This window comes from Enhydra lutris, unplaced genomic scaffold, assembly GCF_002288905.1.
Source record: "Enhydra lutris kenyoni isolate GAN:26980312 unplaced genomic scaffold, ASM228890v2 scaffoldscaffold3, whole genome shotgun sequence".
Lineage (NCBI taxonomy): Eukaryota > Metazoa > Chordata > Mammalia > Carnivora > Mustelidae > Enhydra > Enhydra lutris.
Window position 1 is genome coordinate 25927576 of NW_019154087.1, and position 25148 is coordinate 25952723.

Genomic DNA, 25148 nt, shown 5'->3' on the forward strand with positions numbered 1-25148 from the left:
TTTCTACAGTTTCTGGTGGCATTAAACCTTGAGGGAGGAAGGGGGAGGTGATGGCAATAAGAAAAGCAAGGAAAGCTTCTGTTTGCAAACAGCACTCTAATACTCTGGAAAGGGGACATTAAATTATTTCTTTATATGGAACAAGGTCAGAAGACTAAAATACTGAATTTTTTTCTCTCCACTCAATGTGATAGCTAATGCATGGTTGGTATAACTAGTTTTTACTGAGTAGCAGTTATTATGGTCTTGCAGTTACAATGTGATTCGCAGAAACTGAAGCTATATGCATATTCTTGCTGTATCTTCCCCTACCCCCTTCCAAGCATCAAGAATATTTAGCCAGGAGCATTTTGGGGGCACCCTTTGTATTGCCATCAGACCTCTGAAGGGAGCAGTTTTCCCTAATGCGAAACCACAGAGGTGGTTCCTGAGTGATTAGGGACTTGCTGTGATTGAAAGATGCCTGCTAGCTTCTAATCCAGCCTGGGGTGAGGTTCCTTATCTTGATTTACTTTGCCTAATAGGGATTTGTTTACATAAACCCCTCTTTTTAGGGCACCTCATCAGCAGGTCTTGAAGTTTTTGCACTTGGAGTTTGGGCATAAATGGTTCATTAATCTAATTATAAGCATAATTACTATAATTGATATCCATTTCGAACTGAATATTTGAGACTGAGACTACTGGGCCCCCATTTAGAATTCCCTGAACTCCACATTCCAGACCAACATGTGGGCTTCAAAAGATGTCACAGAAAGATATTCTGCCCCCCCCCCAAAAAAATCTGGAAACAAAGAAACTGGTTTTTTTAGGTTAATATACACTTTATGTCTTTACGTTACTTCTTAAAAAGCTGAGATGTACCCTTCCTCTGTGATAAACAACTAAAATACCTCTTCCTAAAGCATAATAATGGCCTGTAAGCAAAGGTATGAATGCAAATACCCAGTTAACATTAAACTTTCCTCTTAAAAAGAGCAAAAGAAAGAAAATCTTTTTTATGGTTATTTCTTCAAGTAAACAACACCTTAAGGGATCTCCCTTCCTCCCCAACCCACCACCTTTTTACTCAATGTAAAAACCAGTGACGATGAGAGATCCCTAAAAAAAAAAAAAAAAAAAAAAAAGTCCCATGCTTTCCTCTTGTCTTGGGAAGAGACAGGAGTCTCCATTAGGAATTATTGGGAATATTCTTAAAGAGGCTGCAGGCGCTTGGTTTAAAACGGGTGACATTGTTTGTATTATTTTTAAAAATTTGTATCTCGTCCATTTTTCTTTCCTTTCTTTATTTCTTTTAAACAAGTAGAACACCACCCTCTTACCCCCACCGAGCCCCACCACCAAATGGCTTGTACAATTGAGACCTGTCCTTGGTCCATTGAATTAAGACCCTAACAGAGCCAGCTGTGCTGGGATTCAAACTAATGACCGCAGACACAGAAGGACACTGTGGCAGCTGGTAGTTCTTTTTTCCCTGCCTCTTTAGTTCAGATTGTATGTGGGCAGTCTCTTAGCTCTCAGTTGTATTGTGTTTGCTTACAGTTTATACTCGGATGTATTGTAGACTTTCTCAGTACTTCATTTGCTAATTTCCTGTTCATTTTCCTCATAGGGCCATTGCTGTTTTCTACTTTACAGCATTTGCATGCCCAGGCAGCACTTGTTCACACATTTCATAATGTTTAAATGCCCTCTGCTTATAGGTAGTATCGCCCTCCCACCCCTGATTTGCATGTCTTTAGCACTCCAATTGCCCTTTTCCCTCGGCATTTGTCACCCCCGTCTTTCCTCTTTCCCTGGGTATCCTGGCTATTAATACATTTTCTCTGGAGGGTTATGAGAATAGGGAGGAGGAGCTGTGGTGTGCTGTGGGGAGGGAGGGAGTGGGTTGGGAGCGTGTGGGGGGGGGGGGGGGATGGGGGGGGTCACGTCTTGATGATTGTCATGCAAACGACCTGACGAAGAATGTGGGAGTTCTCTGTGTCTGCGGTGGGGTAGTGAGGGAGGCTGTTTATTTATTTTAATCTTTTTCCTCGTGCAGCTCGTTGGAATGACTTTCTTTATTTTAGTTGTAACAGTTGGAGGATAATGCTAAGGAAGACGCTGCCTGGGAATTCACCGTCTGTGGAAATGCGCCCCAGAGAGGAATAAAGCAGTCCTCACCTTGCTTTCCCCATCCGGACCTACTTTCCCCTCCCGCCTCGGCCCCCCCCCCAACACCACCATCACCCCCTTCCCCCCCCCCCCCCTTCCCCCCTTTCCCACCCAGGTGTCGGACCAGGCGGTCCCCACTTCCACCCTGCACCCCTTCTTCCCCCCCTGCACCATGAACACCAATGTCTGCGTGGAGCCCGGGCCGAGCCCGGAGGCCCCGGGCTTGCCCAAGGAAAGCCACCTGCCCGAGGGGGCCCTGAACAGCCTTGTGGATTACAACTCGGAGATGGAGCGCTACCGCTCCTTTGCCACCTCCTTCTACAAGACCAACGGGGGCGCCTTCCCGCAGGCAGCCAAGATCGCGCGCATCACCACCCCCATCTTCCCCAGCAGCGCCGCCGCCGCCGCGGCCGCCGCGCGCATCGGCATGTCCCCCTGGAACTGCGACAACGCGGCCACCGCCGCCGCCGCCACCGCCATGCTCTGGGGCAGCGGCGGGGGCGGGGGCGGCGGCGGGGGCGGCAGCGGCGGCGGGGGCGGCGGGGGCGGTGGCGGGGGCGGCGGGGGCGGCAGGAAATCCTCCTCCGCCGCCGCCTCCTCCTCCGCCTCCTCTTCGGCAATCCTCCCCGCCGGCGGTGGCGGTGGCGGCGGCGGTGGTGGCGGCGGTGGCGGCGGCGGCGGCGGCGGCGGCGGCGGCGGCGGAGGCGGAGGCGGCGGCAGGACCAGCATGCACCACCGAAACGACTCCCAGAGGCTGGGGAAAGCTGGCTGCCCGCCAGAGCCGTCGTTGCAAATGGCAAATACTAATTTCCTCTCCACCTTATCCCCTGAACACTGCAGACCTTTGGCGGGGGAATGCATGAACAAGCTCAAATGCGGCGCTGCTGAAGCAGAGATAATGAATCTCCCCGAGCGCGTGGGGACTTTTTCCGCTATCCCGGCTTTAGGGGGCATCTCATTACCTCCAGGGGTCATCGTCATGACAGCCCTTCACTCCCCCGCAGCAGCCTCAGCAGCCGTCACAGACAGTGCGTTTCAAATTGCCAATCTGGCAGACTGCCCGCAGAATCATTCCTCCTCCTCCTCGTCCTCCTCAGGGGGAGCTAGCGGAGCCAACCCGGCCAAGAAGAAGAGGAAAAGGTGTGGGGTCTGCGTGCCCTGCAAGAGGCTCATCAACTGTGGCGTCTGCAGCAGTTGCAGGAACCGCAAAACGGGACACCAGATCTGCAAATTTAGAAAATGTGAAGAGCTAAAGAAAAAACCTGGCACTTCGCTAGAGGTCAGAGGAGATGATTTCTTGTTTCCCAGTCTCCCCCCCTCCCTCCTCACTCCCCTCTCTTCTCCCCTTCAGGGCTTCTTGTCTGGCTTGAAGATGCAGTACCCCTTTCCTGAAGCTTCATTCAGGCTGTAAGATACAGTTGCAGGTGGTTGTGAGGGCACGGCCTCTTCACCACCCTCCCCAGCTGCACTTCGCGTGGAACTGGCCTCCAGATGGGGGGGGGTGCGCCCCTCCTTTTTTTTTTTTTTTTTTTATCTTTGGTGGTAAACTAATGTAATTGGTTTAAAAAATCAGAAGTTTCACATTCAGTATGCTCAAAAATGCCCCTTGGCGGTTTAATATGCCCCCTTCCTGTTAGTATTAGTTTTAAAAGCATCTCTGCCCAAAGGATTGGACATACCACATTTTATATACTTTTATTGGCTAAGAGAGACTTATTAGTGGCCCAGTTATAACAGTGAGGACACCATTTGTGGCACACAAGCCTATGTTTGCATTAAGACACACACACAGAGGAATCTTGGAAGCTGAAATAACATGGATTCAAAAGGGTGTTCTACCCCCTTCCAGAAGTTTTTCTCTTCACCATGATAAAAATGTTTCTGTTTCCCATTTTCTGCATATCTGGTATTTTTTGAGAAAGGAGAAGTAATATAGAAAGCTGAACGCCACCTGCAATTTTTGAGGGGGTGTGTCTTAAAATCAAGGGACAGAATGAGTTCATTTCAGACAGGTGATGGTAATTTTATTTAAGAATTGTTTTACATAATCTCACAAAAAAATGATTACTAAAATTTGGTTACCAAAGAATATTTCCTCTGGGCTCTGCATTTGACAAAGTAACCATTTTGTGGTCACAAAACTGTTCTATAAATGAAGCACAGTTTTGATTGATACGCTAGGTAGTCAACAATAGTTTTTGGTTTTTTTTCCATATGTCCTTAAATTAGACAATGTACCGACTGTCACTAAAGTAATTGTTAAATTAGGCTTTTAATTATGTTAAATACAAAGAGTGATGTGTTTGGTGGGAATTTCATATGGTAACATGATCAAAACAAAAAGGGAAAAAATGTACAATCATAGGTAAACGAAATGATTTTAGTGGCATGTTTAGCAAGATGTATGAACAAATAATCATATTTAGCCCCTTGATATCATTTACAGAGTAGGTGGCAGGATGTTCATATATACTTGAGAATATAGGTGGTAGATTTAGCATTTGGGAATATTCTATGGTCTAGATTACAGAGTGAGATTGTCTCTCACAAGTTATCATCAGAGGGGCACTTGCACATTCTTTTTAAAAAATGTGAGCACTGCTTAAAGGAGTTTTTTCCATGAAGGACTGGTCTTTAAAAGGATTTTTTAAAAAGGAAAGTTAAAGAATTTTGTTGGAGGCTAGAACACAAATAAGGTATAGTTTTTTTCAAGTTTTATTAATATGCAAGGCAAATAACATTTTGAGATTCAAAAAAAAAAACAGTATTATATCGATATCGTTATTGTGATCAGTTCCATCAAAATGTTACATGTATTCCTCTTTATAAGAAAACCCATCTCTTTGTCGAAAGTTTGACTTTACTCCAGGGTGGTTTATTACACTTCCTTTGGCAACACTGCTTAAACAAAGATAATAACAATTATAAAAATGCAGGTCCCTGTATTTTGTTGGTGGCAAAAATTCGTTTTTAATTTTTAAATTCCGTTTTCTGGACTAGTTTGTTGTAACTTACCTCTAGGTCTCTAAGGCCCATGGAAGTTAAAATTCAGTTCATACTAAATTTCCTGTTGATGCCCAGTTGATAAGGACTAGATGGTTTTTATTTTTCCACTTGAATTGTATAGTATCTAGAATTACAGATTTCATGTTGCTAGTAGGCCACATCTTCAGCTACACCCATGGCATTGCCTTGTCCTGATTTAGAGTATGCAGTGGGTAAGACCACTGAATAATTCTGATTTATTTAGTAAATAACTGCTTTGCAGGAGCTTAGTGTGGGTACCAATAGGTTTTCTGCACAAGTTTCTATGCTGATGTATCAGTCTAGACAAACTTCATAAATTCCCTTTTTTTTTTTTTTCCCTCCTTTGGATAGTTTTCCCACAAACTGGTTGTGATGCTTAAATTCCTTAGACATTTTGATCCCATAGTATTATGTTTTCTTCCTCCTCCTCCTCCTCCTTCCTCCTCCTCTTCTTCTCCTTCTTCTTTTTTAATCCAAGTGCACAACAGTTCTGTTGATCTTCAGAAAATGGGGTGTAGGTGAGAAAGGAAACACATCCCTGTCTTTGTAGAGCTCTCTGAAGATGTTTTCCTAACTACATACCCCTTCCTACCAGAGAATGGGGTCATGGTTCAAGGCTAAGATCGTTAGCAGAGTGTTATTTGGTAGAAAGAAAAAGTTTTGTGGGGGAGGGGTTGTTTTCATTTTTTTAATTGGCTAAGATTCTCTCTAGGTTATTTTAAAAAGGCAATGGCAGACATAAGCATATGTGTAACCACACAGTTATGGCTGTAGGGAAGCAGCTGGATGCATGTCAGAGTGACAGGGTTTACATGACTGAACCAAAGCTGGAACAGTGTTTGCTGGTTGGTGAAAAGTCCCCTGCTGACCTGCTTCCCTCTCTAATTTGGTTCCTGTAAGTTATCATCATCTGTGGAGATGTTTTAGAGATTGGTTAGACTCCCTAGATGAGGACAGTGATTTGGGGATTCATTATGGATATCACCTGTGGACCTCAGGTTTAAGTTCAGTAACTTGTATTTGTTGGCTTTAAATTATGGATGCCAATTAATAGTTGCATCATAATCATTAGTTATATTCTGATTTAACATTTCAAACCTCATGCGTCCTTCTTTCCTTTGACTTATTCTCATCCCAAAGGCTGGAGGCTTAATCAGATTTTCAGGGTGAGTAAACTGAAACACATGGAACATGGAAGTGTTGGGAGTCTTGCCCACATTTTTTTGAAGTCTCCCCTCTGGCATTCCTTTTAAAACAGCCTTACTTATTTTCACATTTTCCTGCTTAGTCTCATGTTAAGAACATCTTACTGCCTTGGAAATATGTTTATAAAATCACGTCCTTGATAATATTCCATAAGATAATAATACACATATAACAAATTCAGTTTTTCTGTGATACTGTGCACTGTATATTTGCATAGAACACTGTTCATTTAGTCAATTATTACATTAAAAAACTATCATTAATTATTCAAAGCAGCTATTACAAATACCGTATGCCCCTTCTGCAACAAAACTTATCTTAAAAACTTGCATCCTAAATGATCAATACCAAGTTGAGAGATTTTAATAAACATATGATTATGCATTATGATACTAAGTTACATAATAGCACTTTGTCTCGTGCAAAAGTAACCAATCCTTCAGTTTTCATATTTGCAGCAGTTACATTTCTGATATGAAGCTCTAACTTTTTAAAATATCCCAACTCGATATGGCTCAAGGGATAGGATTGTCCCATGGGCAACCCCAGCCTCTTAGTGCCTGAACATTGTTCAGGTGACATGATTGATCTCTGTGGGACAGCATTAGAGACCACACAGATCTGGTTTCTCTCCCATTAGCTGATTTATGGAATTACATTAGTAAGCAGCACCTCAGGAGATTTCCCTGCCCCCACCCTTGGCTCTCAGCTGTAAGATACACGCTGCCACCGCAAGTTAGAGGAGGGACTTGAAATCATTATAGTAAAGAGACTATAGTGAAGAGAAAATGGAACTTCAAGAAAAAGGGACAATTTCAATCTCTTTTCTTTTAAAATCTTTCTCTCATTAAAACATATATCTACTGAATATTCAGGCCAACAAATTAGGTTGAGCTACTAAGGGGTTTGGTGGAAAACACCCAAATATTGTCCCAAACTTGGTAACTTGATTTTTATTTTATTTTATTTTATTTTATTAAGATTTTATTTATTATTTGACAGAGAGAGAGACACAGTGAGAGAGGGAACCCAAGCAGAGGGAGTGGGAGAGGGAGAAGCAGGCTTCCCCCTGAGCGGGAAGCCTGATGCAGGGCTCCATCCCAGTACCCTGGGATCATGACCTGAGCTGAAGACAGATGCTTAACGACTGAGCCGTCCAGGCACCCTGATAACTTGATTTTTTAAGGAGTATTTTAGGGGAAGAGGACACATTTCTTTATACATGCCATTAAGTTCCACCACACAAAAGGCAGTCATAAAATTCTGGACACAACATTGTCTACAAGGAAGATGGTACCTGCTTCCTAAAGAAATTTATTTATAGACCATATGTAAAATTTGTGTGTTCTTCAAACTCAGAATATGTATAGTTAAATAATGAAAACAGCCAATAATTGAACATGTTATAAGTTTTTGAAGTTTGGTGACTTTAAAAAAATGTATAGGTAAACACACATGTTTCATATCTTAAATTGAAACATTCATCAGTTTGTCATTTTATATCACAATTTAAAAACGAATTCTCAGTTTTTAGTTTCAAAAACCAAAAACATACTAGTATAAAAATATGAATTTTTGTTTTATTATCAAAATGCAAGTATGTAACTATCAAAGGGAAAGAGGAAAGTTGTCAATTCAAACAAATGATAGTATATTAACACTAGAGTGTAATACAGAACTCATATAGGAAAAAAGATCCTGAGTTTCATAAATGATAAGAAAAAGGTTCAGAAAAGTTTAGCTTTAACTAAAGACAAATAGATTTGTAGTCAAGTCATCAAACTGTAATACAAGTTCAGTGAGATTTTCCTTCTATCACTACATTTAATACGAGATAGTCAAAGTTTTTTTTTTTTAAAGAACCATGCCTTTTTAATAATTCCTAAATTAAAATAATACCCCACCCGTGCAAATATCATATAAATTCTAAGCAATCTTTTGTATGGCAATTAGGAATAGTAAAATAAAGGTAATTAAAATCCATATGTAAGTTATCTTCTAAGAATGTGTGAAATTCAACTGTCATCAAACATAATACAAATAAATAAGCAATCAGAAAGCCAATCAGAACAAATCAACAATAACAACTTTTAGACTAATCAGTTAAAAATATTATACCTATTAAATAAGAATGAAAAGGGTATCTAGTGATTAGGAACACAAGAGTTACTTGATTTTTAGACTTTTTGCTGAACTGATGACTGAAGTATTGCTACCCATTTTGGTAAATCCCTCGTTTCCTGGGTGAACAGTTATGAGTTTTGACTTATAGGTTGGCAGATACAAAACAAATTAATATACTAGTCTATAAGACTAAAACTGGAAAGGAGTAGTGGAAGAAGGGTGGGCATTTTATCCACATTGGCTCTAGTTTGCCAGGTTGGAGACTGAAGATCTATGGGGAGGGTGATCCTGACAACCTTGTGGAATATTCTTTCTGGATACACGAGTAAAACATGAAATTATTTGAGTCTAGAAATGTGTTTTTAAAAATTCTTTCGAAGTAGTTGGTGCTTAGAACTGTTTGAACTCAGCTGGTTAGATTATCTGAATACATAGTTCATTTTTACCAGAAAACAACTCACCTTTAATTTTGCTTTGAAAAAGTGTAACAAAATGTCCCCCACTATCCAATAAGTTTCACAAGAGTGGATATGCTTCCATTTTTTTTACATGTATTTTTCCTCACATTATACAAAATGTTAATCTAATGTATTCATTGCATAAAAATATATAATCAAATTAATAGGTTAAATTCAACATTTGTTGAAGGGAAGGCCCATGTAAATATGTAAGTTGGATAAAGGACTACATCTCTCTTAGTTTTCCTTTATTTTAAAGTTAATCTTTAAAAAACAAAAAAGAACTCAAAATAATGGTAAAATTTTTTTGTTTTTATGTATGATTTCAGTCACCAACTAAAATGTAGTATAGGATCCGTAGAACACTCTAGAAAATACCATTTTTTACAAAAATTTGTTTTCAATGATTTTTTATTATAGTAATCAGTGTAAAATTTGACGATTCTGCATAGGTGTTAATTTTGTTCCTTGTGCTGCAGTGTTTCTGCTCATTCTTAACATAGTTTTTCATCTGGCATTATGCTATTATCCTTAAGAGTTTCAGAATACTTGGGGGAGGGGCACAGGGGTGGTTTCTCCTTCAGTCATATCTTGTTCCATCACATACAAACACCTGTCCTGCTAGTGAATTATTCTGCACTGTAATAGGAAAGCCTTCCTCCATTCAGCATCGTATGTTTTCTGTTGTTTATTGAGTTATGTTGCACCATACTTCAGATGCGACAGCCATTTAATAATGTTGAAGACTTAGCTCTGCAGGGGCTAAAAGGATCCCAGCAGGCTTGTTAACTTCTACTCTAAAACATTATGAGAAATATTTTTTTTTTCCCTCTGTGAATCTTCGGGGCTTTCTCTTAATTTATTTTAACAGCATAAGAATCCAAAACCAGGTATGAGAGTGAGCCTGTTAAATTTGTCCTGTTTTTCTTTTTCTTAATATTTAAAGCAGTGATTTCACATTACATTTCTTACTCAAAAGCAAACGGCAAAGCAAAAAATACTTTTTCAAAAAAGTATACTGAAGATGTAGTTCTTTGGCTGTATAAAACCAGGTAGAAATTATATTAGGGAAGTATACTACTAGTTTCTTAGCTTTTTATTTCTTTTATAATTAAAAATTATATTTGTGCCGTATGACCACATTTTGATGATGGGGTATGAGAAGAGCTAGTAGTATCAGGTAACTTACAGGTGAAATTAGGTACATCAGCATAACTTCTCTGAACTTTGTTTCCCCAACTATAGAATGGGGATAATAGTATTCATTAGCTTACAACTTTCTGATACTGTATGTCAGTTAGTGTACTTTGTATAATAAAAGACGCTATGCAATTTCTCATTCCTATGTTAAAGTCCTCGATGAAAAGTAGAGAATAAGACAATTATGTTTATGGATAATCCCATCCACCACAGGCTTCTTATAGTTTTCAGAAATTAAAGCGCAGGCAGACTACATTGTGGTTTGTGTTTTCTGAATTTTTGCTTTAATCATCAAGTTCACCAAATATCTGGCTTGAGTTCACTTGGAAAGAGAGAAACCTGATAAACAAGTTTTCCTTGTTCTTGTACTTGCACTGTCAAATACCAGGAAAAGTGCACAAATTGCCTGGTCAAGTCAGTCAGTGTGGTGAGTCTTAAATAAATTAGTGCTCTTCCTCCTTACTCACCAAAGGCACCCCATTGCCATTAATTTCTGTAACACCTGAGACAGAGACACACAGAGAGAGAGAGAGATTGGTTGACTTTAACAAAGTACCTTCCTTTGGCTACTATTTTCTTTATTTGGATAGACAAGAGGAGTTAGTCTAAAAGGGAATTAATTTAAGAAAATCATTGTAAGAAAGAAATGGTTAAATGCATATAAATTCTAGTTGAAAAACATTTAATAAATATTGGAAAATGTTAGAGTTACTTTTATTTTGGAAGATAAGTGTATAGGAGATAAAATAGGTAGATACACATTTTGGGATAAAAAGTAAAGTAACTATGCAGTGCTTTCTTTTTTTAATAAGGAGAAGATATTTATGAAATGAAGAAAGTTGGTGAGCAATAATAGAAAAGGCTAATGGTTTTTTGGGAGAAAACAGTGATAAGCCCTAAAAAATGTGGAATACTAATCCAGAAAGCACTAAAAATCCAGGAGAAAGGAATATTCAAGTCAGGACGCAATGCAGTTATCTAGAAAGAACTTTGTCAAGACAGGATATGGATGTCTGCTTTCCTTCAACAGTTATAGAAGTTTTGCAGAGAGTGGAAACTATAAAAAGAGGGAAGATAATATTTTTATGACTTCACTCAATATATTTGGTTTGGGAGTCAGAGCTAAAGCTCAAGTTCAGTGGAGTGGCAGCTGAATCAGAGACAGGGAAAACAGATTGTGTTATAGCTGATGTTATTATTTTTACTTATGTCTTTGAAACATTTGGTAGAATAATTCCAAAGTGTAACTAAAAGAGAATGCTTCCAAAATGGGTGGAAAATGGGATCCCGTTTGGATCTCCTCTCCATCTAAATTCATAGTTTAGAGGACATTCTTGAAAATGTGAACAAGTGGCAAACTGGGGAAAACTCTACTGAAAGTGTTGTTTCTTGCCCAAAGACTTGGCGGGGGGCGGGGGGGAGTCCTGGATGATTGATAGAATCAAAAGGATAGAGATCTAGGAGGATCAGAGGGGAAGGGGGCATATGTTTATAGATCTCGAAGACTCATGGCCATTTCTGTGTATTTCAGCAAATCTGGTAAATTCCAGAGAAGGTATGTTTTCTCCAAAACCTTTCAGAGTGGAAAGAGATAAAATACATTTTAAAGGAAAGACAGACTATTTAAATTTAATTGTGTGGAAATGATGATTACGGGTGCTGGTGAATCAGTGACAGGAATGTAACTGTGCTGGGGAAAGACTTGTCTATGGAAAGTGTATTTGTGTGTAGGTTAAATGAGACCAGCGATGGTTTTAATGGAGTTAAGAATAAGGAAAGAGCAAAAATTCTCAGTTGTATGTAGATCGATGAGAAGTGAGAAGGTGTGGAATGCTCTAGTAAACATTAAATACTTTGTGTGCTCTAATTTTCATCCATGAAAAACAAAATAGAGAACACTGGCCTTTTCTGTCCCAAAGGAAATACAGATTGGATCTTTCAATATAAGGCTGCTCTATAGAGTTAAATTCATTGTGAAGTGGAGTGGTTTTGGATTTTCCTCATGTGATTCTCTTCACATGAGTATGCTATTTGTGTGGCATGGAGCTGTGTTTTTCAAACTGCAGGTGACAGAACATTAGTGGTCCATGTGTTGGTTCACCACGAGGATTTTCAGAAACTAGAATAGAAGAGAGTGGAACATAAAATATATGAGTGCAGCACATATACTAAGAGTACATATTGTTAAACTTCTGTTTCAGTTTGTATGTATACATAAATGTATGTGTATGCATGTACTAGGCTGCTATGTAAAATGTATTTCTGAGTGTTGGTTGCAGTAAAAAAGTTTGAAAAACACTAGTTTAGTGACAGCAACAACACTATTGAATGAGATTGTAGTGAGGAAAGAAATTACATTTGTAAATGGAACAATGTTAACAAGATAAAGAGTAAAATTTAAATGTATTTCTATAAATAGTGTGTCTTTACTTCTAGGCAGGCCTCTACCTATGCTGTATATTCATGAATATATGGTATGTTACTAAGCATATAGTCAGCCCTTGATAGATTCAATTCAATTTGACAAATCTTTAGGTAGGAACTACTATTTTTTAAGATTTGTGGTAAATGCTGTGGCTATATACATACAATTATGTTTACACACACACTCACACGCGCGCGCGCGTGCACACACATATTTAAGGAACTTAAACTTTCCTTTATTTCTGCCTTTTGCACCCATCTAAATGCCTAAATCTACATTTTAGTCCTTCCTCCAGGATACTTAGTTCCCTACTTATATTCTTAACTTTCAGTCCCAAGAAATGGACAAATGTAAACTGACATAATTGAATTCAAATGATATAATATCTCAGGAAACAGTCTCATATCTACTTAAAAGCCTTGGGATTCCTTGATGCGTCCTTGGCTTAATTCTTCCCCAGACCTAAATAAGAAATACAGGTTGCCATTGATGATCTCTACCTGGTTACCCCATGTGATTATGTGGTATTGTATTACATTTGCTATTAGTAGAATTTTTCAAGATATAAAGAAGAAAAAAAAAGAATACTTGCCTTGAGCATTTGAACATACTGAGAATCTACAGTATGACTTGTTATTTCAAGTATATTTTGCAGACCAGTGGAAATCCTTGTTTGCCCTGAATAAGAAAGAAGGGAGGGAGGGAGGGAAGGAGGAAGGGCAGGCAGAATGTAGCGTTACAGACCCAAGAGAAAGGAGAAAGGTGCATACTGGTAGAAAGTATTATCATGCCCAAGGTCATTTTCTTGAGTCTGGTTTAAATAAGAAATTCATAGAAACAAAGTCTCAAAAATTTTGGCAAGATGCCATGAGTCTGGCTGGGCTTAGGCCCACTAGAACCCCTCAACATAGTTTCTTTTCACTTACCACAGCAGAAAAAGTAGTTTCACTGAGACTAGTTTCCACCCCCAACCACTTCTCATTTCTGTTAAAGAGTAATTCACTCAGGTCTTCTGTTAGAAACATAGAAAAGCCAAAGTGAGAAAACTCATGCTCCAAATTAGCCATGGTGTTTAGGGAGATAGAGGTCATCTTATAAACAACTAATTCTTCCAAAAATATCTGTAATTTTTAAGTGTTATGTAGAGAATTTCCTGGAAAATACAGAATGCACATATGGAAAAGACTCCAGAAAAAATGGAAGAAAGATGATTAATCACTACATCTTATAAATTCTATGCTTGAAAAAAGTTGGGCTTATCAATTGACTCTGCTAGTTAACTTTGGGAAGGTGGCTATGTTTGCACAAAGATGGGGCACAAGATGCTCATAAAAAAGAAAGAGTATGTGGAAATTCTCTGAGGAGAAATTTGAATCTAAAGATTTGAGAACTTGCTTTAGCACAAGATATGCTGATATCATGGTAGTGTAGAATGCTTAAGAGTGTATATCCTCTTAATGAGGGAAATTAGCCAAAATGTATTTCTAAAGAGCTAGGTAACATGTAATAACTTGATAAAGTTAAATTATAATAATTATTGATTGTATACTTTTTAATTTCATTATTTAAAAGGGAAAAAAATGAGAAAGACCAAAAGCTCAGAGTGATTGTGAATTTGAGTATTTGGTGGATGGCAGTTATAATTCAATTACAATTATTTAAAAAACACTTTTTTTAAAAGAAATACTGCAAAAGCTACATGTTATTCTCAGAAGTACAGTTTTAACCAAGTGCATTATTTTGATGATAACATCTTAATGACTGAAATATTTGGAATTTACTCTAAATCCCTCTAAGTAATTCATGGACATAAAACATGCTTTGGTTTCTGGGCTAGGTCTATTGAAGTGGTTGGAATTTTGTCATAGAGGATTCGAAACCAAATGAAGTCCAGTGACTACATCCAAGATGCTAAGGACTTAGCCTAAGGGAGAAAAAAATTATTAAAGTTATTTTTACGTTTTATATAATATAAAAAGAATAGTTATCAAATTCTCCTATCTATAATAATTCAAAGAGAAGCACTATAATTTGAATTTCTTATAGAAGTTTGGTGTAACTATTGTATTTAATTTGAATACATGTTAGAGACTGTCCAAATCATAGCTTTGATCATTTTAAAATTTCACCTCTTAATTTTTTTGTGACCTCCCATTTTCTCACATTTTACAAGCATATTTTTTCTTCTCTTCAGTAAAAAAAACAAGACAGTTCACTGTCTCCTTTAAAATTAACCAAAACTTTCAAAATTGTCTGATAACTTTATCACAAAAAGAATGCTGATGGTTTTTCAATAGCTGATTAGCAGTGATCTCACCTAAAGGCATTGTTGCATTAAACAGGATTAGTGGAGTAACTTTGAGGGGAGGTAGAATTATCTTACTTTTGTCTCTGCCAGGTATATAAGTGATAGGTAGGTAGGTAGATAGATTAAGATTCATTTATCACATAACCACATATATTTGGGTATATATTCATAAATTAAATATAAACATATGGAACATATAAATAGAATTGACTCTGTACTAATCATTCTTGACAGTATTGATGTTATTAATATAATTTTAGCTTTTTAATCTCAATTTTACTTTTAATTTCCTTTCACACTCCCTCTAAGAACATTTAGCATAGGGTTAAAAATACTGCATAAAATAATTTTTTCAAAAACACCTTTTTAATTGGTGAATCGTTGACCAATTTTCCTCTTTTTGCTTACCCTGATATCATTCTATTATAGTTTACTTTTATATTTCCAAGAACATTTTAATCACTAAACAACTCATTTATCAGACAATAAATTTACTTATTTGTTAGAATGCTGTGATTTGAAGTGTTTTTACCAAAATCAGTTAAAATATAATTCTACTTAGCATTAATCACAAGACTTGCCTAAATAAAGTAGTTGCATTAGATACTGGGGCCAAAGGTGGGCACCTTTTTTGGTCACGTTTGGATGCATGTAAATCACGGTGGTAAACTATTACTTTCCTTCCTACCAACCCATTCCTACCCTTTAGACACACACATTCTCCTTTAGACAGCTGTTTTCCTATCTGGCTCTACCAGTACACTGATTAGCATCTGTACAATGTAATATATAAATTCATCTTTCCACCCGCAAAATTTGGCTAGGTTTATCTTCTCAAGTCATGCTATCATCGCCTAAAATCATGCCATCACAATGGTAATGGTGAGGGTGGTGGTGTTCATGGTGAGGGGGTGGGGAGGAAGAGGAGGAGTTTTCAATATTTGCAAAGTGGGAAGAGTAGCAGGAGCAACGGCCTACAGAGAATGGATGCTAATGAAAAAGCCATTGCCAGTTCTCTACCCTTAATTAGAGAAATCCCGGCCCCATACATGTCAATTTGAAAACTAAAAAAGTAGAGTTCTCTTTATAATCATATTTAATGCCTGCAAAAGATTAGGTCATAAAAGTTATGTAGTTACCTATTTGGTGCTTTCTCTCTTTTAGAGAGGGATCTAATATTCCAGTTATTGATAATTTTGGTAGATACTTTTAGTTTACATCTGGATAATGGCCGAAATAAAATGTAAGTATACTACTACTTATACAGTCATATGATAAATTAATTTGAATTATGAGAAGAATTAATCTGATACATATTTCATATGTGACATATGTGCAATATATATCACATATGTGACATCTATCATACATATGATATATGTTACATAATATAAATGACATATATATTATAAAAGGACAGAAAAAGGTGTAATCTAAAAAGTAGAAAGTGTTTATATTAATTTATATTATATTAACTGAGGTATTATTAAAATATAAAGTTGTTTTTTATTATAATAACAATAAGTTATTGGACTGTGAGATTATCATATATCATAAATTAATTGTTCTCTCAATTTACTGACCTATTCTATACTTGTGCTTGCTATTAATTCTAGTAAAGTTAGTGGATTACTGGTCTATGATTTTTAAAATATTAATTATAAATATGATATAGAAAATATTTCTACTAAAGACATTTTGGGGTGTCTCTAACATTTCCTAAGTATCATTTTAGATCATAATTATTATGATCACAATTATAACAATATTATAATTATAATTATTAAATTTCCAAAGACTTGTATTAATGTGCATGTGTGTGTATTCACATTCACAGTATTGTATACATAATACAATTTTCCACTTCTCCAAGTAGGTTTTGAAATTTTGTCAGTAAAAAACTTTGAGACTTCATATAACTTGATGTTTTAGCATTCTTTGTGAATCAAATCAGGAAAAAAAGTAATTTTTTTCATCATCAGGAATCTTTCGTTGTTGTTTATGCAAAATACTACAAAGTTTTAATGTTTCATATGAAGCTAAAACAAAATATAATCAAATATCTAAAGGCAAACAATGGTACCTACTCTTACCTTTTGTAATATGTACTCTCTATCGTGAAATTTCAGTGCTTTGTTGAGGTTTTCAAGTTCTAGCGTGAAGAGGTCAATCAAATGCTGTGAGGTGCTCCAATTTCAAGGTCTTAGATGATTGGAGCCTAAGAAACTTACAGGCGACTCCTCACAGGAAAACACTATTTCAGAAGAGTGGCAAACTACATTTTGATATTGCTTTGGTTTTGATTGGAAAAAGCATACTTCACATCATTACAGGAGAATCAGAAAATGATTGGATGACTTCTATTTCTTTAATAACAAATGGGAAAACAAGAAATTATTTTTGATTAGCTTAAGAGTAGTGGTGGTCCCAAGTACTGACTGCAGCTTGGAAATCATTGTATTAGAAACATCCTATTTCACAGTAGAATTCTGAAGGCCTAGGGGAATCACCACAATTTTTGGATTAGAAAGTATATGAAGAAATATTGGAAAGATATATTGAACTTTAGTTACATAATTTTCTAATGTCATAATAATTACCTCAATTTATATAGCTTTATGCATTCTGAAGAAGATTTCGGCATTAAGTTGTCTTTAATCTGCCCTTTGAAAGTTCATGTTGGGTTTTATTAAAATGAGTTTTGTTTAGTGCCATGCTTTACATATTGTAGCTAAATATGAATAGTCAATCCCACCTACTTTATAGAAAGAAGTGTAGATATCCCTTTTACAGCTTCCAGGAGGTGAATTTTTATTCGACTCGCCAAGTTTACACAAGAGCATGTAGATGCTTGCCCAGCCTGAAGATACCCCCTGCTCTGCAGACACCAAAGAAGAAAAATTCTCAAATTCTTTAGGAGGCAGCTTTGGGGATTTTTAATTTATTTTAGGGTGTTTAAATATTTCTTCATTGCTGATTTAACAAAAATTAAACTTAAATATACCTCTGCTGGAGACATATTGATAACTTCTGTTTTCATTTTTTTTTAAAGTACGTGTTAACTGTACTTGGGCTTAGTCATTTGGGAAGGAAACAGAAGTCCTGCCTTTAAGCTCATTAGTTTAAGGTCTTCTGTATGTGGCTCCTGCTTTCTTTCGTGGTAGGAATGCTCAGGAACACGAGGCTTTACAGCACTACGGGAAGGAGAACGGAGGGCTGTGGGTTTCTGCACAGGCCTCCTGGGAGCAGCAGGCTGCTGTGTGTCAGCGTTCACACCTGCATGAGCAGTGAAGGCTGCCTTAAACAATGCTGATCAACTCCATTCAATTCTTTACCTCCCCGCCCCCTTCTCTTCCTGGGGAATCTGGCTTTCCTGTCACTCAGAATAACGATTTCCTGCAAGCATCACCAAGATCCAGAAAGTCACTGTAATCTCATCAGGAGTGTGATTTCCCAGCTGGGACTGTTGAATTTATATAACCCGAAGATAGCTGGTCAGGGTGCTTAATCCTCCCGGCTGGTGTGTTGAGCCCCATTTGAAATAAAATTCCATTTGAAATAAAATTCCTGTAACAAAGGTGACCTCATTAGTTGACAGATTTAGAGAAGATAGGTCCCCAGATTAGTGCAGACTTTATCAAAAACCTATAATTTAACCAATATTTTATGTATGAAAGCAATGTTGCTTTCCCCATCGTGACCAAAAAGAACTCAGTCCAGGTGTAAAGTAAATTTCCAGTGAATTTTCATGAGCCCAGTGAAAATTGGGCAGGAGGTTGAGCATACTTCTTCTGCCCTGTGTGGCCTATGGGACACTAAGGAGTTGTGTTACTTTTTCAACCCTGAAATAAAATTTAGAGAAACCTCACTTCAAGCTTGTGGTGAATGCCTTGATAATTTGTTCTAATTACTGCACTAGTAGATTTCCTGTTTTCTCACACATTTTAAGTGATTTCCCAGCAAATCATTTTTAGGCTTCATGACCTCAAAAATCTTAATATAAGGGAGAAGTATTTTTTAAAAAGATGCTTCTCTGCTTATCTTCATCCTTCCCCCGCCGCAGTGGACTATATCTTTATATATGGAGATACATACTGGCCTCAATGTACGCATAATAATATGCAAACATCACAGTGCTTTATTTTGTGACAGGTTGTATTAGTAAAGGAAACCAGCTCTCTGCTTTTCTCATATTTGCATTATCTAATTAATTTTTGGTGCTAATAAGCACCGAAAACTGATTATCTTTCTCCTCACAACCATGACCTTTGATCTCGGGTGGCATTTTATGAAGCTTGCTTTCTCTAAATATTACAAATAAAATTTAGTAATGAAAAGGGGCACAGGAAGAGCAAAGAGTTGGAAAAGAATTTTCAAAATGTATCCAAGACATAAGGAGTTCACCTCATTTAAAAAATGTACTCCATACATTTTTCTGTTTATCTTCATAAACATATATGTTTATCAAGATACAAGATTATCTAAGTATATATACTTACAGTCTTGTTTCCAGTTGGCATCTGAAAGTAAATTGGCATCTCTATGTCATATTCTATACATGTAAATGTGAATATATATGAATATATATGCACATGTTTATTTTTCATATGTGAATCTGTAATTGCATGGATATGTTTGGATCTAACTTATCTTGTTAAAAATGACTACATTTATATAAGTATGCATACTTATATAAAATTTATTCTTAGTTGGCATCAGGCAGCAAGCTTAGCATCTGGTATAAACGTCTAAGTTTTCATTTACTGCTTGTGTGTGTGTGTGTGTGTGTGTGTGTGTGTGTGTGTAAAGCATGAATATTAGAATGAGTATGTTTCTTATTGCTTCATATACTTCCTTTAATAATGACTAGATAAATGTAATGAACACATACAATTATATTTATCATTCAAAAGTTAGTTTTCAAAAGTGGTAAAGGGGTTTTTTTTCATCAACCAAATCAAATGACGGGGATTCAGATACTCATAGTGAGCTGGAGAGAAGAAAACATTATACCATGAGGAGTAAAGAGTAAAATATTAATGATTACTACTTATATGGGAATAATAGACTTTCTTGCTTGCATTTTTAGAGAATACTTCACAAGTTAAATAATTTTCATATACATTATACAAACTTGCATTACAACCATTAGTTTTGGGTGCCTGGCTGCCTCAGCTGGGAGAGCAGGAGATTCTGATCTTGGGGTCATGATTTCGAGGCTCACATTGGGAGGAGAGTTTACTTTTAAAAAAATCATTAGTTCTTATACTTTCTTTGGAAATCTATTGTGTTGACTGTGAGGACAAATTTTTTAAAATTCTTTCTAGTGCAAATAGTGAAAAGTGGCTTTGCTTTCAAAAGTTTTTTTTTTTTTTTCATTTAAATTTCAGTGGACATCTTAACCAACTAATACACTTTTATTTTTAGATGACATTGTTACAGTAGCACTGTGTCAACCAGATAAGTCAGATGTGAGAAAGTAAATAAAAGCTAGCCTCAATTATTAAAGAGTACTTAGAGTTGAATTTTTCATGTATTTTCTGAAATATGAAATTCAAGTGCTATTAACACAGTCTTAAGATGTGTTTTTAAGAGGTGTGCGTGCATGTGTGTGTGTGCGTGTTCTGTACTTACCCAATAATTTGGTAGCATTCAGCATACCAACTTATATACTTACTTATTCTTGGCAGTCATCTTGTATTCTGCACAGGATTGTTGGACTGGTCTAAGGAATAAAATCAGCCCTCTTTCATTTGCCCCTATAGGAAAATTTAACTTATTGTTTCTTATGTACCTTCAATATGTTCTTATGTGATTCTGTTTTTTTAAAGAATACGAGTATAGTATAATGAATTACTGTAATATTAATAGAGAGAGGAAAATTCAATACTTTACTGTTTTTCTGACAAAAAAAAAAACACAACACAACACCTTAACTTTAAGCATTTTGTTAAAATGATTGTTCATACTTTTGGTGCTAACTTAATACTCCTTTGGAAAACTATACTCTTTTTATGGTGCAAAAGGATAGTTATGCTCCACTGAGTGTCATTGGCTAGCATAAGTTTGTTTCATACATATAACATTAATTTGTTGAAAATGCAGACTTTAAAATAGTGGCATATGTTGTCAGTATAGTTCTCATTAGATTATTTGTAGGAATGTTTAGCATTAGCAGTTGTTAAATGATAGAATTAATATCAATGTAATATTTGTTGTTGTCTTTGGTAAACAGAATTCCCGGGAATAAAAAAAATTACTTCACTGAATTCTCTAAATATCAACCTTACGTAGGATGCGTACTTATGTAGCAGATACAGACTTTCTGGCCGGATGTCATACTATTGGCTAATAGTTTGAACCTCCCCCTTTATTCCGATGGTTATCCATGTTCTAGGCTGTGTTCCCTGTATTTTTTAGACTAATGTGTCTTAAATATTATATTCAGTAAATTAGCATTAAAGTCAACATCCCAATTTTTGTAATGTTCCAAGACTGAACATTTCTTTTTTTTTTATTAAATGTTGAAATATACAAGTCATTATGCTGTGTATTGCTGACTAAAAATATTGCTGAAGTGTAAAGGAGAAAAATCTAATTTTATATTGGCATAGAAAGAAAGCTTAACTTGTTTTCTTGCTCTTTTTTTATAGAGAACACCTGTTCCCAGCGCTGAAGCATTCCGATGGTTCTTTTAAAGCAGTAGTATATCTTATTTTCAAGGCATTTGGAAGTGAAGGGCAAACTAATGTCTTGTTTTAAGAAACTGCTTAGTCCATCACTGAAGAAAATATCCAGATATTATTTTCATTTTATGTATAGGGGTTTCTTCCAAAAAAAAAAAAAAAAAAAGGAAAAGAAAAGAAAAAAGACATATAAAAATAATCTGGGAGCTTGGGGAATTGGCCAGTCTATTTACTTTCAATACACTGATTCTTTCTTTGATGTAATTTAGCTATACTAGTGAAGTTGTTGTCTATTTTGAAAGTGGCTGTAAAAAATAAGTTTGGGTAAACCCCTGCTGTAAAATCATGTATCTTTGCAAAGTACATATCTATACTTCATTTTCAAATATATGTGTTTCAGTACTGTAAACTGTACAGATAGCAGCTTGTATTTTGTGTGTTTAGACACAAGGAGACAATCATGTCTGAGCATCTATGGAGATTAACAGTTTGTACACAACAGTATGGTTCTGCAAGTTAAATCTGGAGCAATAAATTTTAGCTTTAAATATTTTTTGCCAGTTGTTTCTAGAAGCAGCAACAGCAGTGGCATGTTTTGCCATGCATCTTTCCGTAGAGACTTGATGCCAAGTTTTATAAGACTAAAAGATTATGATGCATCCAGCAATTACCTTCAGTTGTGTTGTTATAAGAGGGGAAGATGTTATGAAAGTTTCAATTAATCTTTTGAGCACTATATTAGAGTAGTGGTTATGCACTTGCATTGCTTACAAATGAGCTGTACAGAAGGGTATACCTCCCAAATACTTAGTGTAGTTGACTTGTCTTGGGTTGCACTGTAAGGCGGAGTACTCAGAGTAGTTGGAACATGCAGAATCAGTTGTATAAATTTAAAAAGAAAAAAAAAAAAACAGTGTTTTCTAGGATACAGAGAAAAGTATCATATCTTAGGGGGAGAAATTCATGATGGACTTTTTTTTCTCAGCCCAACATGGGATGTATGTATTTTTTTTTGTTGCTGTTCATATTTTGTTCTTTTTTTTTTTTTTTTTTTTTTGGTAGGAGAAAGAAACACTTAATAAAATGTACCCAAGTGTTTTAATTCCATGTATGATATGAAATGGGTAGTTTGTTTTAAAATTTGAATACATAAAGACTTCTTGCATTGAGGCATGACTACATATATTTTTTAAGTTAAAAAAATTGAACACATTCATAAAAGTGAGGCTTTTAAATTTCTTTTTATCTTCCTTTCCCATAGCCTCCCAGGTGGACCAGTGGCCTTCCCCGAGGCCCTCAGTGGAATGTTCCGTTGCTCCCACTCCCATTTTTGTCACTTGATGCTTTCATTCCTGAGCAGCCAGGTCCACATTCTGTGGAATTCCATAAGTGCAAATAGCCCCAAACACCAAGGAGCTAATGCTTCATAGGATCTGTGCTGCCCTTTCACGTAGGATTTGGTGTTCTTATGGCCATCAAGGTTCCTAAGGCTGTCCCCATAGGACAGATATTATTTGTGATGCCATGATATCTAGGAAGTTTATTTCATTTTTTTTCTTGCCAGATTATAAAGACAGTTTTCATCTTGAGGAATAAAATAGAATTGAGTAAAAATACATGGAGCATCGAAGTTGCCATGTTACTGTAACTTTTGTTCTTTATCCACCAGCCCGCTATTTTAGCCTGTGACAGCCACTAGTCTGCTGAAAAATGTTAGCAAGACGGATCAGGCAAAGAAAAATAACTTGAGAAGAGAAAGGGTGAAAAAGGGCTGTAAAGTTTTAGAAAGACTAGCAGATTAATAATTTTGAAAGGCTAGTTGTAGTTGTGAATGGGAAATAATATGACAGGAGATTTTAAGAAAACCAGAAGAAAGCACTTCATCATCAGAGTCTGGGAGGGAGGGTGGAGAAGTTACCTGCAAACGCCAGTGTGAAAAGCAAGTGACTGAACCTGGCTAGAGGGGGATCGCAAGGCCTCCAGTTTCAGTCAAATGGGCTTTTTAAGGAAAACTTATTTCATGTTTTACACCTGTCCCTGTTTCAAGAAGATCATTAAATCATCGTAAGCTAAAATGTGCTGTATGTTAATTCTGACATAGCTTTCTGCTTGATGTATATTCCTTTGAGGGTTTCTAGTTAGAATTTCTGTTTCTGCTGTGGGACCAATGAGAACTATATGAATTCTTTCTCATCCACTTTTATTTGATTTTACTTATATTTTTAAGCCAGTGTGCTAATTAATTACAAGTAAGTGAAAACTTGCTTTTACACTTGAATGGTAAGTTTGCCTTGCTTTTTGGAAAATGGTGATTGTTACGACAGAATTGAAGCAAACGTCTGTTCAGGCTGCATTAGGCGTACGGTAACATGTAAAGATCTCATGACAATGTATTGAGAGTCTAAAATACATGCTAAGTATTGCATGTCTTGATGTGTTTTTATTTGTTTTCTTAAAAAACTAATGAATCTGTATATTGTAAAATGTGTTGTTATACATGTCAATTCAGTTTTTTAATGAAAGAAAATCTGTTGATTGAAATGGAAAAGTGCAGCTTTTCTTTAATTCTCTTACATGTTTTTATTCTTGATATTGTTCTTTTACACCACCCCTTTTTTATGTTTTTGGTAAAACTCTGTTTATATAATGTAGGGTACATAAAAAGTTCTCGTTGGTGATGTTGAAAAAAGATGTTACTCTTCTGTCCTCCTTTTGGTTCTCTTCTCCGTAAGTCCATATACTGAGAACTTGTAAAGCATATCATTATAACCCCGAGGGAGTGATTTAAAGGTTTACAATTACCACGATTCTAAAATGCCAATGAATGTAACTTTTGAAAATTGTTCACTGCACATTTCATATTCGGACCAAGAAAATTCAGAAGATAGCAATCAGAATATAGATTGTGGCGGACTGTACAATTTAAAAATTACGTATCAGAGAAGTCAAATTAAAAGCTTTGTAAGAGAGGTTCAAACATGCACAGGACTCTTACCTTCTCTAGGTGTAGACAAGGAGATGCCACATTCTGTCAGCAGCTGGGGAGAGCTGGAAAGTATGCAGGGTGTTGGTATGAAGAGCAATGAACCATTTTTCTTGTCAGCTGTCACTCAGCACCCAAACATTATAAGAACCTCATAATGCAAACCTCCCTCTTTCCAGGCCTTCAGACCAAAGTGGCTTTCTGATGGATTTTGCCCACCTGTGTACAAGCAGAGACATTTTTGCAAATGAGAAACATATCCATCCTTAGGAGAGAACACAGTGAAAGTCTTTCTCCAGTGTAAGAGTATATAAAAACATCTCTGGTTGCTTAATCCCCAACACCCAACTTCCAACTTCTAAACACATTTATAGGGAGCAAGTGAGATGGTGGGCTTCCCATGAATTAGTGTGAAGCAATCACTAACAGAAAAGAATATTCCCTTCCTTTCATTTAGAACGCCTGGCATGTAAGTTGTACAATTAATGCTAAAGCATATAAAGTCTTTAAGCTGATAGTATCTGTAATCAAATAATGAAAAAAAGGCAAGCAGTTAAATGAGCACACTATTCAGGGT

At 36.5% G+C, this 25148-nt stretch overlaps 1 protein-coding gene across 1 annotated transcript; it reads left to right on the top strand.

Moving 5' to 3' along the window:
* Positions 1-2326: 2326 nt before the first annotated feature.
* LOC111152535 (CXXC finger protein 4) lies at positions 2327-22667 on the top strand. The gene is made up of 2 exons (XM_022511024.1): positions 2327-3433; positions 21556-22667. Exons 1-2 carry the CDS (start codon positions 2327-2329, stop codon positions 21598-21600), a joined length of 1152 nt encoding a protein of 383 aa, XP_022366732.1. The 3' UTR covers positions 21601-22667.
* The last annotated feature ends 2481 nt before the right edge of the window (positions 22668-25148 follow it).